Source organism: Nilaparvata lugens, chromosome 6 (assembly GCF_014356525.2).
Source record: "Nilaparvata lugens isolate BPH chromosome 6, ASM1435652v1, whole genome shotgun sequence".
Classification (NCBI taxonomy): domain Eukaryota; kingdom Metazoa; phylum Arthropoda; class Insecta; order Hemiptera; family Delphacidae; genus Nilaparvata; species Nilaparvata lugens.
In genome coordinates this window covers 45,159,540-45,174,413 of record NC_052509.1, presented here as the reverse complement: position 1 = coordinate 45,174,413, position 14,874 = coordinate 45,159,540, and the positions used below count along the sequence as shown (strand labels likewise).

The following is a 14,874-nucleotide window of genomic DNA, read 5'->3' as shown; positions in this document are numbered from 1 at the left end:
TGAAACATTAAAATTCTAGAAGGAATGAAGTTGATACTTTCATTAATATAAAGATTGAGAATGTTGCATATGTCAATCAATACATTTGAGGGTACTCTTTAGATATCTGTGATTCTTCATAAATATAATTCTTTAATCAATAAATATTACTATTGGTAAGACCCCTCTGGCTATCTCTGCTGAAATAATGATGGTTTTCATCCCTCTCTTATTTTGATGAATATTTTTTTATCCACACAGATTTTATTCTCTCTCAATAACATTCTTATTTCACGGGCGCCTATATTTCGACTCGCAGCAGATTTTTTACTTCTGAAATATTAATATCGTAAAATTTAAATCATTGTGTTGTGCAGATTCAATACACCAATACAGTAACTATTCTATCATCTGATGTTTATCTGTTTCCTGCACATCTAAATTCAAATCTTTTCTAGTTTTTAGTGAGATGGTTTGAACTTTCTGTTGGCGTTTTATTATTTCTATAGCATTGATACAAATGACTCATCTTCTACCAATAGGAAAGGAAAAGAGATCAAGCCTTCAAGCAAGTACATTATTACATCTGATGGAGCAACGAGAACTCTGACCATCAAGAATGCCTCCAATGAAGACCAGAGCGACTACACATGTGTTGCCATCAATGTCAAAACAACTACCAAACTCAAAGTGGAAAGTAAGTTTTAAATCGATTTATCAATAGCTTATCTTGGTTTACAAAATCAATGGCTGATTCAAATATTATTGTGAATTCGATAACAGAATCATATTGAAGAACACACTAAATGACTGGAATCTCATAATCTGATTTTTCAGTATAGTTGGGAAATCAGTCCCTGTTTAAAAGTATAAAACCGTTTTCTGTAAAATTCCAATCTCAATTCTGTATTTGCTCCAGTATAATTTCAATAATCAGACAAATCCCTACTCGCTATTTTGAAATAGAGGTGATCTTATTAGCTAGTAAGCTGCTATCACCAAACCTCTTGTCAATAAAATTATTATTAGAATTATGAACGTTATTTTGTTTTCAGAAAAGTTAATGCCCAATATTGACATCGTTGTTTAACATGTACGGTATAATTCTCTCTGAATATGCTTGGTTCTTCCTCAGACTAGCCATCTCAGTGATTGAGTCGATCTTGCTTACTTGGAAGATGTCTAGGATATAATTATTTCCCATCTCATACAAATGATAAATGCATTTCTGAATAACTTAAATCTTATTAAATGCTCACCCACTTTGACAGTGAATATCTTGGTAATGCACTGGCAGGCCGTTTCAGACCGTCGTACGTAACGGGAGTGACGTCTTTTGATAGACTTATCTCTTAATGTTAATCAATTTGTCAATTTCAAATAGACGTAGCATCACGTCGCGTCGCTGACGTTACTCAATAAGCGTCACCAATGTAACAGTTTCCGATATAGCAGTCGCTCCGTATCTTTGGCAGCGCATGCACTCTGAGCTAACGATGTCACACTCGACCACAGCTCGAAATGTGATCAAATACTTGAGTAATGGAAAAATATCTTTTGGTGTGAACTCTTCATAGCTTTTAAATTAAAACGCTGGAATGCGTGCTACATCGTTCGAAGACGCTACAGCGGTCTGAAACGGCCTTAAAGTTTACAACGGTCTGAAACGACCCAATAGTTTGCATGCGGGCTACTCATGCCTCACTACTTCTTAACAGAACATTTAACTAAGATACAGAGTAAGATTCATAGCTGTACGTTATTGTTTTGTTCTTTTTACGTTCACTGTCAATCAGTGTTTACATATTTTTGGCTACTCTGTATATTACATCGACTAGAAGCAATCACAGAGATGAGCCTCTTCAATGTATGCTCTATTCAAGATACTCACCATGCATTTTGAGTGGAAACTTCCAATAATTTCAATATTTTCTTTCTTCCAGCAATTGAATCAGCACCAAAAATCATTCCAGAGAAGAAAGAGTACAGAGTAAAGAAGGGCGAAGATATAACGATATCTGTGAAATTCACATCTTGCCCTGCCCCGAAAGAGGAGTGGACCGTTAATGGAACAGTTATTAAAAAATCCAAACGAGTAAGTATCAGCTATATTACAATGGCTCACTCATTATTGCAAATGTATATGGAATTCTCGTTTTCGATGGATGTTCAATTGAATGAGTCTCCTACTTTTTGATGAGTTCACATAAGGTTGAGAGAATACAAATTCCGCCTGTTCAGATTTTTTATTACTTACTTACATACTCCGTGGTGCTACGGCCCGTTCAGGGCCTTGATCTCCTCTATGATGCCTCTCCATTCCTCTCTGTCGCCATTTCTTCTTCTCCAACCTCGGACACCCAGCCTTCTCAAATCTTGTTCCACATCTTCTAGCCAGCGTTTTCGTGGGCGTCCCCGTAGTCTCCTTCCTCCTGGATTTTCTCTGAAGACCTTCTCTACTGCTCTCGAGCCACTCATCCTTTCTACGTGACCTAACCAACTCAGTCGCCTGTATTTTATTTCGTTAACAATTTCTGTTTTTTGGTATAGGTCACGTAACTCTTGATTTGTCCTTATTCTCCACTCCCCATTGTTACAGACTGGTCCGTAAATCTTTCACAATACTTTCCGTTCCCAAGTACTCAAGAGATCTTCATCTTTCTTTGTGAGGACTCTGCGCCATACAACACAACTGGTTCTATTATTGTTTTAGAAATTTGTATTTTCAACTTCTTCGTTAGCACTTTGGATCTAAGGAATTGGCTTAGGGCAAAATAGCACTTATTACCTGCAGCTATCTTTGCTTTTATATCGACTTGGACGTTATTGTGATCAGTGATTACAGAGCCAAGGTAATTTAATTCTGCTACCTTTCCAAAAACAAAGTTCTCTATTTTTATTTCTGTGTCACCTGCTTGTCGTGTTCTGCTGCTGGCCATATATTTCGTTTTGCCGTCATTTATTCTAAGTCCTATTTGTTCTGATGTTTCATTGAGCTGAGTAAATGCAGTCTCCAAACTTTGTCTATTTCGTGCTATCAAAACTACATCATCAGCGTATGCCATGCATTGGATCATCCGGGTAAAACCTATCTGGATGGGGGCATGGAACGGTCAAGAGAGAACAATACCCCTCCTTCAACGCTAGTTGAATGGGAAACAATAACTGTCAACCCATGTCAATGCTCAACCAATATTAAACAATAGATCTCTCAATGCCCTCATCCAGATAGGTTTAGCAGCATAAAATATATTTTCATAACCCACTCTAAAATCCACCACTCTGGTCCGAAACTGACAACTCGACATAATATGTATCATTTAAAAAATATCAATTAGCACAAGGAAATTAGTTCTTTGATAATCAGACACACCATTTAATTGCAGGATTTTTGGTTTTTACCACACGACGAACATAATATCCTTAGATTAGCAATTCGATTGTACATCAATAAAAACTGGTATAGAACTGCCTTCACGGTTTAGATCTTTATCGCATCTTGATAAGCTCTGCAAGAACTCCATGTTACACCAAGAGCTACAGAGTAAAGACTGTCTTATACTGTAGTTGGAAATTATAACTTTGATGGACCTGTACAGAACACGGAAATGGGAATCCCGCAGTAAAAGTCTAAGTGTGGAATAACGTCACTAAACTTAACAGAATGGGGGCATACGATTCATTGCACAAGTGTCAAAAATGTGCTAAATCTACCTTCCAAAGGGTCTCGCAGTTGTATTGTTCTAGCTTGACCGTCCCATGCCCCCATTGAGATAGGTTTCACCCGATCATCCTATTCATAATCGTTCCCCTTGGGTTAATGGTGATCCCTCTAATAACCTTTTCTAGACTTATATTGAAAAGCATGGCTGAAAGCCATCTCCTTGCCTGAGCCCTGTGTTTGCTAAGAAGTCATTTGACAGTATTCCTTGAACTTTAACCTTATACCTGGTGTTGTGCAGAGTAATAATTTTAGTGAGACGTACAAGTTTCAGTGGGATTCTGAATTCTATCATGATTTCAAATAGCTTATTTCTTTGGACACTATCAAAAGCTTGCTTATAATCAATATACAGTTGGTGCAGATTCACGTTATATTCGTAACACTTTTCCATGATGGTGCGTATCGTGAAAACATGATCTGTACAGGACCTGTCTTTCCTGAAGCCGCATTGGTAGTCACCGAGTATTTCATCAATGTAAGGCTTCAATCTGAAAGAAATTATTTTTGCAAGGATCTTGTATGTTATGCTCACCAGTGCAATGCCTCTGTAGTTGGCACAGATTTTTTATTAGAAAATATTATATTATTCATGGAGAAATGCTTACTTTCTAGATGAAGCCAACTATCGATGAGAGCTGTGCGTCCCTGACAATAACAAAGGTGGAGGAAGTCGATGTTGGAGAATACACTGTTGTTTTGACAAACAAACTTGGTGAAGCATCAGAAAAACTTAGTGTCATCATTATGGGTGAGTAAACATTTCATATATTGATGAATTGTTTCTAAAAACTAATAAAAATTATAATAGATCAATTAAATATTTCCCTTATTACAACTTCTGTATGTTTTGAGAAGAAGAGTTGGTTCTTAATGTATCGGCTCCAACCACAACACTTCTGTGCATTGTCAAGTGCGCAAATCATAGTTGATGATTTATCTACAAAATAAAAAAATGCCTCTTACATGAAGAGCCAACGCAAGCATAACTTATGCTATCTTTTCTCTATGATTTTATACAACTCTCTAATGAATTTTTAAGATTTTATCCTATATAGGCCTACAAGTAAGATATAGCCTAGACAAGATATAGCCTACAGTAAGCATTTCATGATTTCCATTCCTTTAAATTTATCTCATGAATTCATTTTTGATGTGTCAGATCTTAAGTTGTTACCTATATTTTCTCGAATATCTCCATTATACACTTCTTCTTGGTGTTTTAATCTATGTAAAATACAGACTGTAGAATAATATTGAAAAATATTTGTTCGCGTAGTTATGTTCTATAATCGTACTTATGTTCTATAATCAATATGTGATCGATCGGGTTCTTCAATCCACAGTAAAATAGATACAGTAAACCAAACATTTTTCAAGTTGTATCTTCGGCATTAGAACTCTTTGAACTCTCAATTTTATTGTTTGTTTGCAATGTTGCAGAGGTGCCTGGTGCTCCAAGCTCTCCCGAAATAATAGAAACATCTGATAACTCGGTAACACTGCATTGGTCGAAGCCTAAATTCGATGGAAACTCTGAAATCACCAACTACATTTTGGAGTATCACGATAAGGATGAATTCTTGACGTAAGTTCTCACCCTCCAATCATCTATATTTGCTTTTAAAGTAGAAATGCATTTTGAATGTTGAATATTAAAAGTTATATACAGTATCAAACTTGATAAATAATATCATCTCAAATTACAAACCGAATTAGAGAGAAATATGTACAAATGATTGATGAGATATTATGCATCTATACAATTATCAGAAATGTTTTATCAACCATCTTGAAAATTATACAAATTCAAACTTTGACAACAGAATTATTAACTGACGGATGATAATCAATTGATTTGATTTTATACAACTGCAAAAAACTGTAACAGATCAGAACCAATATGTTTGCTTAGCAATCACCCATCGGCTATCTATAGTAAGTAATGTTTTCAATATTTGCATTTAGGGAAAAACGGCTGAATGCACCAGAAAGTTTTTTTTTTGTTTGACTTTATTAGGTAGTTGACAAAAACTTGAAATTAAGAGATCTCCAAGTTCAACAAATTGTATGTACGTTCAAGTGAGGTCACCTAAATGTAATACAATTCATTTATTCAGTCAATCATTTACAATTGAACAATTTGCAGAAAAGTACCACTTCGGGCTCAAGCCCAAAACAGTTTCAATTGTATTTTTACAACAGTCCAAATGAAGCTTGGTTATGTGTCACTGTCACATCTTATTGAATTAGACTCAAATTTACACTCCACAACAAAAACATTTAGGCTAATTGCGAAATATTCAATCGGAACAGATTTAAATATTGGGTTCCTTTCATTCGATTGGAATAATTACATAGCCTATAATATTATGAAGTAGTGTTGTAAAAATAGTTACTTTAAAAAGTTGTAAAAATAGCTGTTATTTTTACTTTGTAAAATAAGTAATTGTAATAAATTAAGGCAGCTAAGTAATTGATAATTCTCAAATATATCTACAACTTCACATCTGAATGATATTTGCTACCTCATAATATAACATAGGTACGGTTGCTAGTTTTATTTTGTAAAAATGTATAAAGTAACATATTTTGGGGGAAAACGGATACAAAACTTCATGATATAAATAAAAATATGAATCTGAGTACAATTCAATTTGACTGCAATCTAACGCTTTGGTTAATGAACAGTTGAAATTCTAGCTTAAATTAATAGGTTAAAGTTTGACAATAAAGAGGTATATCACTCCTTCACAGTCTAATTGAGCAATGCTCATGCACTGCAAGCAATTAATTTTCAACAAGCCTGAGGGGCAAACAATCTCGGTTTATCAGAGATTGACAATGGTGTAATAACCAAAACCGGTCTTTCTAAGTATCAATAAATCTGTGGTTTTTTGACAATTTCTCTCAGTATCACTCTTGCTACATTTAAACGAGATCTGTAGGTTTCTTCATTTTCAGTCTCCTCACTATATTAGAGTTGTCAATGAGGTGTAGAGCTTGAATGTTCTGATGATTATATGTAGTCTCTTCATGGTTTCTGGCAGCCTTTGTGATCATGACATCGACTACTTCCATCTGTAGGTCCCTGTGGAGATCCGAGTTCCTGACAAAGTATGGAGCATTGACAGCATTCCTCAAAACCTTGTTCTGGAATTTCTGGATGGTGTTGATGTTACTTCCTTGATCTGCCCCACAGCTGGATGCCATACAACCACACAGGCCGAAGAATCTGTCTATACAATAGTAATTTATTGTAGGTTGAAAGGCTTTAATTTCTCTCCAATAACCAGTACATTATTGAGTACCGTATTTAAAATCCAATTCTTTTTTTATTGACGTGTGACTTCCATCGCAGTTTTGCATCTAGTGTCATTCCAAGATACTAAGCTTCATTTGCAAACGAAACTTCCTTGTTGTTTAATCTTATTGTCACGTACACATAGTGCTTATTTGTGAAGACAACATGTGTGGACTTGCTTTCATTCAACTTAATCCGCCAGGTTCTAGTCCATTTCTCAATTTTCTGATGGCTTCTTGTGCTTTACTTGTAGCTTCATTATTAGTTTCTCCAACTGCTAAGACAGCTGTGTCATCTTCAAAGTTCGCAATAGTGCCATTTTGTGGCACAGGAAGATCGCTCGCTAGTGTAGAGCAGGTACAGAGTAGGGCCCAAGACACTTCCTTGAGGTACTCCAGCTTTAATTGGTTTCAGTCCTGAGTAGCTTGTTTCACTCTGAAGAATCTGACTGGCAGGTAAGATTTCAGCAATGAGGCATACTGGTGAGGTAAAACTTTTTGTAGTTTCTTATTTAGACCATCATGCCACACTTTATCAAATGCCTGAGCGACGTCTAAAAAGATGCAGCACAATATTTTTTCTCTTCTAGAGTCTTCTCAATGACATGTGTAATTTTATGGACTTGCTGAACTTTTAAATGTTTTCCTCTAAATCCAAACTGATCATCAGGAATGAGTTGTCCACTCTCTATCACATGTTTCAATCTGGAGAGCAAAACTTTTCAAAGATCTTGGCTGTTGTGGGTAATAGAGATAGATATGGGTCTATAAGATGATGCATCATGCGGTTGTTTACCTGCCTTGGGGGCCATGATGTCTTCCTTCCATGATAGTGGCACATATTTCATCCTCAAAGCTGCATTTATGAGAACTGTGAGTTTTTTAAAGCTCTATCTGGTAGTTTTTTTTTCAGAATTTCACCATTAATGAGATCATATCCTGGAGCTTTCTTACAACTGGTTGTCTTGATGATACTTAACAGTTCATTTGTTGTTAAGGGTTGAATCTCTCTCATATCCTATGATATTCCCATCTCATCATCTTCTACACACCTTGAAATTGATGAGGTTGAATGACACACTCCAGGTATTCTGCAAAACGTTGAGCTTTCTGTTCGTTATTCCTTGCCCACTCATCATTAATTGTTTTGATTGGTGTTTCTTGAACTGAGAGGGGTTTTTTCAAGTACTTTGTAGTTTTCCAGAGTGAATAATCGGAGTTCTTATCTGAAGCGAGGTTTCTGAGATATTCACTGATCATATAATTTTTGCTTGTAGCTACTGATACATTCCTCCAGTATCTTAACTAGAAAATTCAGATGCGTTTTATCCACTGGTGCTCTTGTTCGCTGCCACTTTTTCCTCGCTTCCCTCTTCTCATGGATAAGTTCCAATATGTGATGTGGATAATGTGAACCAGAAGACCTTGTTCTCTGTGTTGAATGTGGAGTGCTGTCCCAGGCTGCTTCTTGGATATCCCTTGTGAACTTTTCAACCTCAGAATCCAACTGATCACTGCTAGTAATTTCTGGCTCAAAATCTATTTAGATGCAATAATTCTTGGAATGCTGACCAGTCTGTTTGCCTATTAAATAGCCTCAAATTACATTCTTTCATCTGTTCATCACCATGGTTTCACCTACATTGGTGATCAATACAGTATGATCAGAGCTCAGGTCTTCACACTCTTCTATTTTCATGTAGTTTAATGATACAAAGAAATCTATCAAATCTGGTAATTTATTTCTATCAGTTGGCCAATATGTGTGTCTATTTGATGACATTACTGAGCATTGCCTATCATTTATAACTTGAAATAGTTGTCTTCCTTTTTGAGAGTTCAATCTTGAGCTCTAACATTGTTTTGCATTGAAGTCCCCACCTACGATGAATCTGTTTCCTAGGTGGTCTAATAAATTCTTGTAAACTTCATTGGCTATATTGTGTCTTGGAGAACTGTAAATGGCTGCTACAATAAATTGAAATCGTCTAGTTTTCATAATGCTTTAGACCCTCTCTGATTATTTATTTATTTATACATTGATACATACAATATTATTCTCAACTATGAATGATTGGGAAAGGAACAACAGGCTTAAAGCCCATAACTGTTCCTTTCCCAAATTTAGATAGAAATTGTCCAAAAATAGGTTATGTTTACACTTCATTATTTTTGTCCAATTTTGAGTCCAAAATATTTATATTTAATAAAATATTCATTATTGCACTCCCCCACCTCTAGCTGTATTTTGGGGATGAGCAGTATGATACAATTTGTAGCCTCTGAATCTCAGGTATAACTGGGTTGTGAAGTGAGTCTCAGAGATTAGACACAACATATCTATTTTATTAATTTAAAGTACTGCTATTAGTTCCGCTTGTCTCTGTTGAAGGCCATTGGCATTCCATGTCATTATTCTCAATTGCTGGTTCATTTCTTTTTAGAGATTGAATAACTGTGTTTTTTTTATTTCACTCAGTCTTTGCTCAAAATACAGTCATCATCGACTCCTATTTTATAAGCTTCTCCAGGATAATGTTTAGGATACCACTCATACTTTCTTGTTGTGTTTCCTTCTTCTTTGAAAACACGGCTTCAGAGTAACTCTTATTTGGAATTGTGATAGAGGAGATGCTGCTCTTGGATGCTCCTTTTGCAGTCTGGTTGTTTGATTTGTTTCTCGTTGTCTTTGATTTTTTATTCTCTGTAGCTCTACAACTACACTATTTTTGGTGAAAAACGTTTACAAAAATATGTTATATCACGAGGTAGCAAATATCATTCAGTTACATCTGAAAGTATTCAATCTTTGCTTAGAGAAAATATTCATTCAATAAATAAACACATTGTTTGTCCACAGATGGCACGAAGTGAAAGAAACCATAGTGGAGACAACATATACAGTGACCGGTCTGACAACTGGAGCGCAGTACATGTTCAAGGTGTCAGCTGTCAACGAAATAGGCAAAGGGCCAGCGTCCGATCCAAGCAGCTACGCCACTGTCAGAAAACCCACTGGCTCCGAAGCGCCCGTCATCAAGGAGCCACTCACTGACAAGTCAGTCAGTCCAGGCCAGGCCACCACACTTGAAGCGGTCATTACTGGAGTACCAACACCTGAAGTCAAGTGGTACGTCACCTTTAGTCAAATTTACGTTATACAGTCAGTAGAAACAGTCAATAATAATTATTATAATATCGAGTAACCTGGCTGGCGCAGGTCTAGTGTAAAGAGTTTTCAGGTCACACCTGATCAATTTCAGAGCCTCTGACTTGACCTAACGACTGCTTTTAGGCAGCTGGAACCTACAGCTCAATGTGTCCATTCGAAACACGGGAGTGGCCTGAGTATCTTGCCTAGGCCGGGGTTCGAACCCGGGCCTCTGAATTATAAAGCCAGCATCTAATTCACTCGACTACGGCCACTTAGTCAGTAGAAGCAATAGGAAAGCATTGGTGTCAATTTTTTTTCTCCACTGCTTTATGAAGTAGATAGCTTTGATTCAAGTTATCCTGTTAAATCTGATATTAATAGTTCATTGTTGTTAATGGTTATTTCTATCTCAAATATATTTTATTCGTCAAGAATAAATATTTTGTCATGATTTAATTATTAGTCTTCATAGTCTACAAACAATTCGGCAACGATGCGGAATTGGAAAAGGATACAGCTGCCTGATTTGTCTAATGACAGACAAGGATAGCAAACAAATGTTAATCAGATGCTGACTTATAACCTGAATCTCACTATAGCTGAGTTCTTCAGATTACAATTGTTCAATGTGACAACACTTCCAACTTACAAAAATAGGGACTATTGCCTTAATAAAACATTGAAATAGATAATATTATTATGTATACTTCTGACTTGGGTGATTAGTCCGTGAGGGGACTAATTGAGCTGGGTTCCTACACAAAAATGACAGTGAACAGTGAAAATACAATTCCCCAACTTCTAATGGGATTATTCATACTCGCTCGGCGGGGCTGAGTGGAAATAGAGCTCGTGGCAATTATATTTTAACCGCCCACTTTCTTTAGTATTAGAGTATTAGAGAGTACGTTAGTCATTTCTGATTGCTAAACATAAGGAAGATGACAGAAAACCCTATAATAAAGTCAACTTTTCTTATAATATTATAAATATGAAAGAGTAAACCATGAAACTCGTTTGTCATCGTTCATTAGGCTTACAATATTACTAAAAACTCTAGATAATACTGCTGTATTTCAGTGTGAGTTGTAGCATAATATGTGAAAGTAAAAAGAATAAGGCAGAGAGACATTATAAAGAGTAACGAGGAATTGGCAAAGTCGAGAGGATCATGGCGGAGTTACGAAAACGTGAATTAAGATGATTCGATCCTTTAAATTTGTACAATGTCTCATTGATCATTGTAATGCTGTTTAGTGGCATCTATCTTCACCCCTACTCGTTCTGCTCTCATCTTCATTTTTGGCTTGCTTTATGCCGAAACGAAATAATTTGTTAATAGATATACTGTATTTCATTTTTTCCAGGATGAAAGATGGAAAGGCACTGAAGAGCAAAGATATTACTTTCGAGAAGAGCGTGGCTAAATATGTACTCAAAGAAGCCAAAGAAACTTCAGGAGGTGTTTATTCCATAAAAGCAACCAACACTGCCGGAAGTGCCGAGTCTTCATGCAAAGTTACTGTACAAGGTGAGTAACGGTATGATCAAATTAGATGCATTCAAGTGCAAGTGCCCATATGACCACGGCGTGCAGATGAGAAACAAGATCTGGGAATAGTCATAGAAAAACGTTAATACTTGTCTGTCGCGGCTCACATTGAACGCCACCAGCAAGTGCACGCGTTCAGTGTGAGTGTTTCATACGTGCATCCAATGTGATCTAAATATTCGATGAGAATAAAGTGTTGATGCAGCTGTAGTCTGGTGTAAACGGGTGTTGTACTCCGGTATTGGGAGTCCGGTCCCACAAGATGTCAAATTACCAATCGATAATACTCTGTTGGGTTGTTAGTGTCACTAAATAATTCATATTAGGAATGGGAATCTCAATAATATTGATTAAAGCTGCTTCATCATTTAAATTCCTAATAGTTATATTTTCATGCTACAGAAAAAAGAAAATAATTATCAGTACATGACCAAGGTAGTTTAAATTCTGGAGATTGAAGTATTTTTTCTCATCTATGAGTATATGGATTCTTTTTTGACTAAAAAAATTCATTAGTCTAGGATAAGTCTATTGGAATTTATTCACTGATTATTTATTTATTTATTTGTTTATACATGTCATAGGCCATTACAAGAAAGCATGGACAATTGTCATACAAAAATCAGTCAATAAAAACATAACTTAATCTAGCAATACTAGTTCTTATTTCTAAACAATGCATTATATTAAGATGACAAAAGTAACTATGACTATGATGCACACTATTATAGATACCAGTAACACAAAAAACAAACATTTATAGATAAAAAATAGAATAGTAGAGTACGGTACTGAAATATAGTCAGTCTATCAGCCTCTTTCACATGGTAATTAATCTTGAAAATGTTGAAAGGAAGGCCTAGGATTTAATTTATGAGTGCCTGCCAACTATACGGACACTCCTCAATCAACCAGTCCTTAGTCATTCTCTTGAACAGGCCAAGTGATTGAGCCTCCTCTAGCAGGGTTGGCAACGAATTGAAAACCTTTATACTTTTATGCTCCGTACTTTGTTCATAAAATGCTGTTCGTTGCTGATTAATTCTTACAACATTTCTTGATCTGGTGAAATGATCATGAATATCAGATCCTGTTGTCCAACTGTCATGTGACTTATAAGCAAAAATAGCCAGGTTATCTATTTATTCACAGAATCGCCGAAATTGGAGGTTGAGCCAAATCAAGAGAACCAGTGCCTACGAATTATGAGCCAATGGAAGCCTGAAGTGAAATTCAGTGGCTATCCCAAACCAGACATCAAATGGACTAAAGACGAGGATCTCATCGAATCAGATAGCCGGTGCAAAATCTATGTGGATGAGGCAACATCCACCATTGCTATCTATTCTGTCGAGAGGAAAGACACTGGCACCTATGCAATCAAAGCTACCAACTCTGCTGGATCCGCTTATCTTCAGTTATCACTCAGAGTTATTGGTAAGATCATTTTACTTGACCTTAATGATTCAGAAACACAAATTTTGTATTTATCTTCTAGGATAGATTATCCTATAGAAGACTTAAATTTTGATGCTCATTGCATCATTGTCAATTATAAGTTGTTGACCACTTGTCATGGTACAAGTGGTCGATATCATGACAAGCGGTATGTCATATACTGTAAAAACTTGACAAATACATGACGAGCGGTTTGATATCCAATATCTCACTCTCCTCTTATCATTGGAAAAAAACGTTGATTGTTATTGCAAATATTCGTGAACCGTCTTGGATACCTGACTTGTCATTTACCGTATTACCGTAACATACTATATTATAACCGCAAAAGGCAAAAATATCACAGCTAAAACTGCCCAGGTAAAACTGTACCCAAAATCATAATTAAATCAAAATTAGATATCACACTTGAGGCTACAGAAACACCTGTATCCCAGATCTCGAATTTATTTATTTATTAAGAATACATTACATGAAAAAAAGTACAACTCGAAGAGGTTTACAGCTAAACGCCAAAACAAACCTCATTTACACAAAAAGTATGACACAAATGATTTAGAAATAATTATCAAGAACTTAAAATTAAAAAGCAAAACAAAACTAGATAAGAATTCTTGCATTTTGAAGTGATTTTTGTTTATGAATATATTTTTTATTCTCATAGATAAACCTTCCAAACCTGAAGGACCGATCACTGTCAGAGACATGCATAAAGACTCTGTCACGATTGAATGGAATAAACCAAAAGACTGCGGAGGTTTGGAACTCATCGGCTATTTTGTGGAGAAATGTGACATTTCCAAAATGGTTTGGACTAAGGTATGTGAATTTCAATAATTACTGTATTCACTTCAAAATAATTGTTGAGTACCTGTCCAAGAATACATCATGAAACATTATTTTTTGATTTGGAATTTGTTACTTAGCTGTATCATCAATTTTTATTAAAAATGAAATATTCTATTGAGATGTGATTCATTATAATGATGTTCTTTTTAATATGATTTGATGATCTTAATTAGCATGCAGATCTTATAAACCAAGGTTATATTCTACTCTACCTCAGTTCATATAATGCTCGCATCAAGGAACATAATGCACTTTAATAAATGTAAACTGCTATTCCATTTTTAGATATTCAACAAAAAACCTTTTTCCTTTTCAGGTTGGTGATGTAGAAAAAGATTCCAACCACCTTACAATAAGAAGGCTACAGGAAGATAGTCAGTATATGTTCAGAGTGTTCGCGCAAAATTCAGTTGGAATCTCCGAAGCTCTTGAAAGTGAAACCGTGACAATCAAATCAACAATGGGTAGGACATCAAATTCATTATCATTGAATCTGCTTCTGGTTTCCTTTTTTTATTGAAAAAATTGTTGAAATATTTTCAAAATGATTTAATTTTTTGAGGAAAAATATCTATCTCTATTGTATACTGATTATTTTCTAATTTGTAATTTCTATAATTAATATGACGACGGTTATTTTTTTCAACCTCCGTTCACATAAAGACACAGCCAATCGGTAGACAACCTAACGAAGAATTATTCAGGTTCACGTAGAAAACTTTATAAGCGATTATATTGTGCCTGAATTATTCAAGTTCACGCAGAAAGCTATATAAGCGATTATATTGTGCGTGAATGGTCTCAAATTAAAAACGTCAGTTGAAAGGATTCGTTTTGATCCATGACAACTGTGCTGGT

General features: G+C 35.6%; 1 protein-coding gene across 1 annotated transcript in view; it reads left to right on the top strand.

Moving 5' to 3' along the window:
• LOC111045387 (titin-like) overlaps positions 1-14,874 on the top strand; it is a 309,506-nt gene that overhangs the window by 280,225 nt on the left and 14,407 nt on the right. The window contains 9 exon segments of the mRNA XM_039431466.1: positions 522-676; positions 1,923-2,074; positions 4,316-4,451; positions 5,144-5,288; positions 9,864-10,133; positions 11,525-11,688; positions 12,862-13,146; positions 13,832-13,986; positions 14,333-14,480. Coding sequence (XP_039287400.1) covers positions 522-676; positions 1,923-2,074; positions 4,316-4,451; positions 5,144-5,288; positions 9,864-10,133; positions 11,525-11,688; positions 12,862-13,146; positions 13,832-13,986; positions 14,333-14,480 — 1,610 coding nt within the window.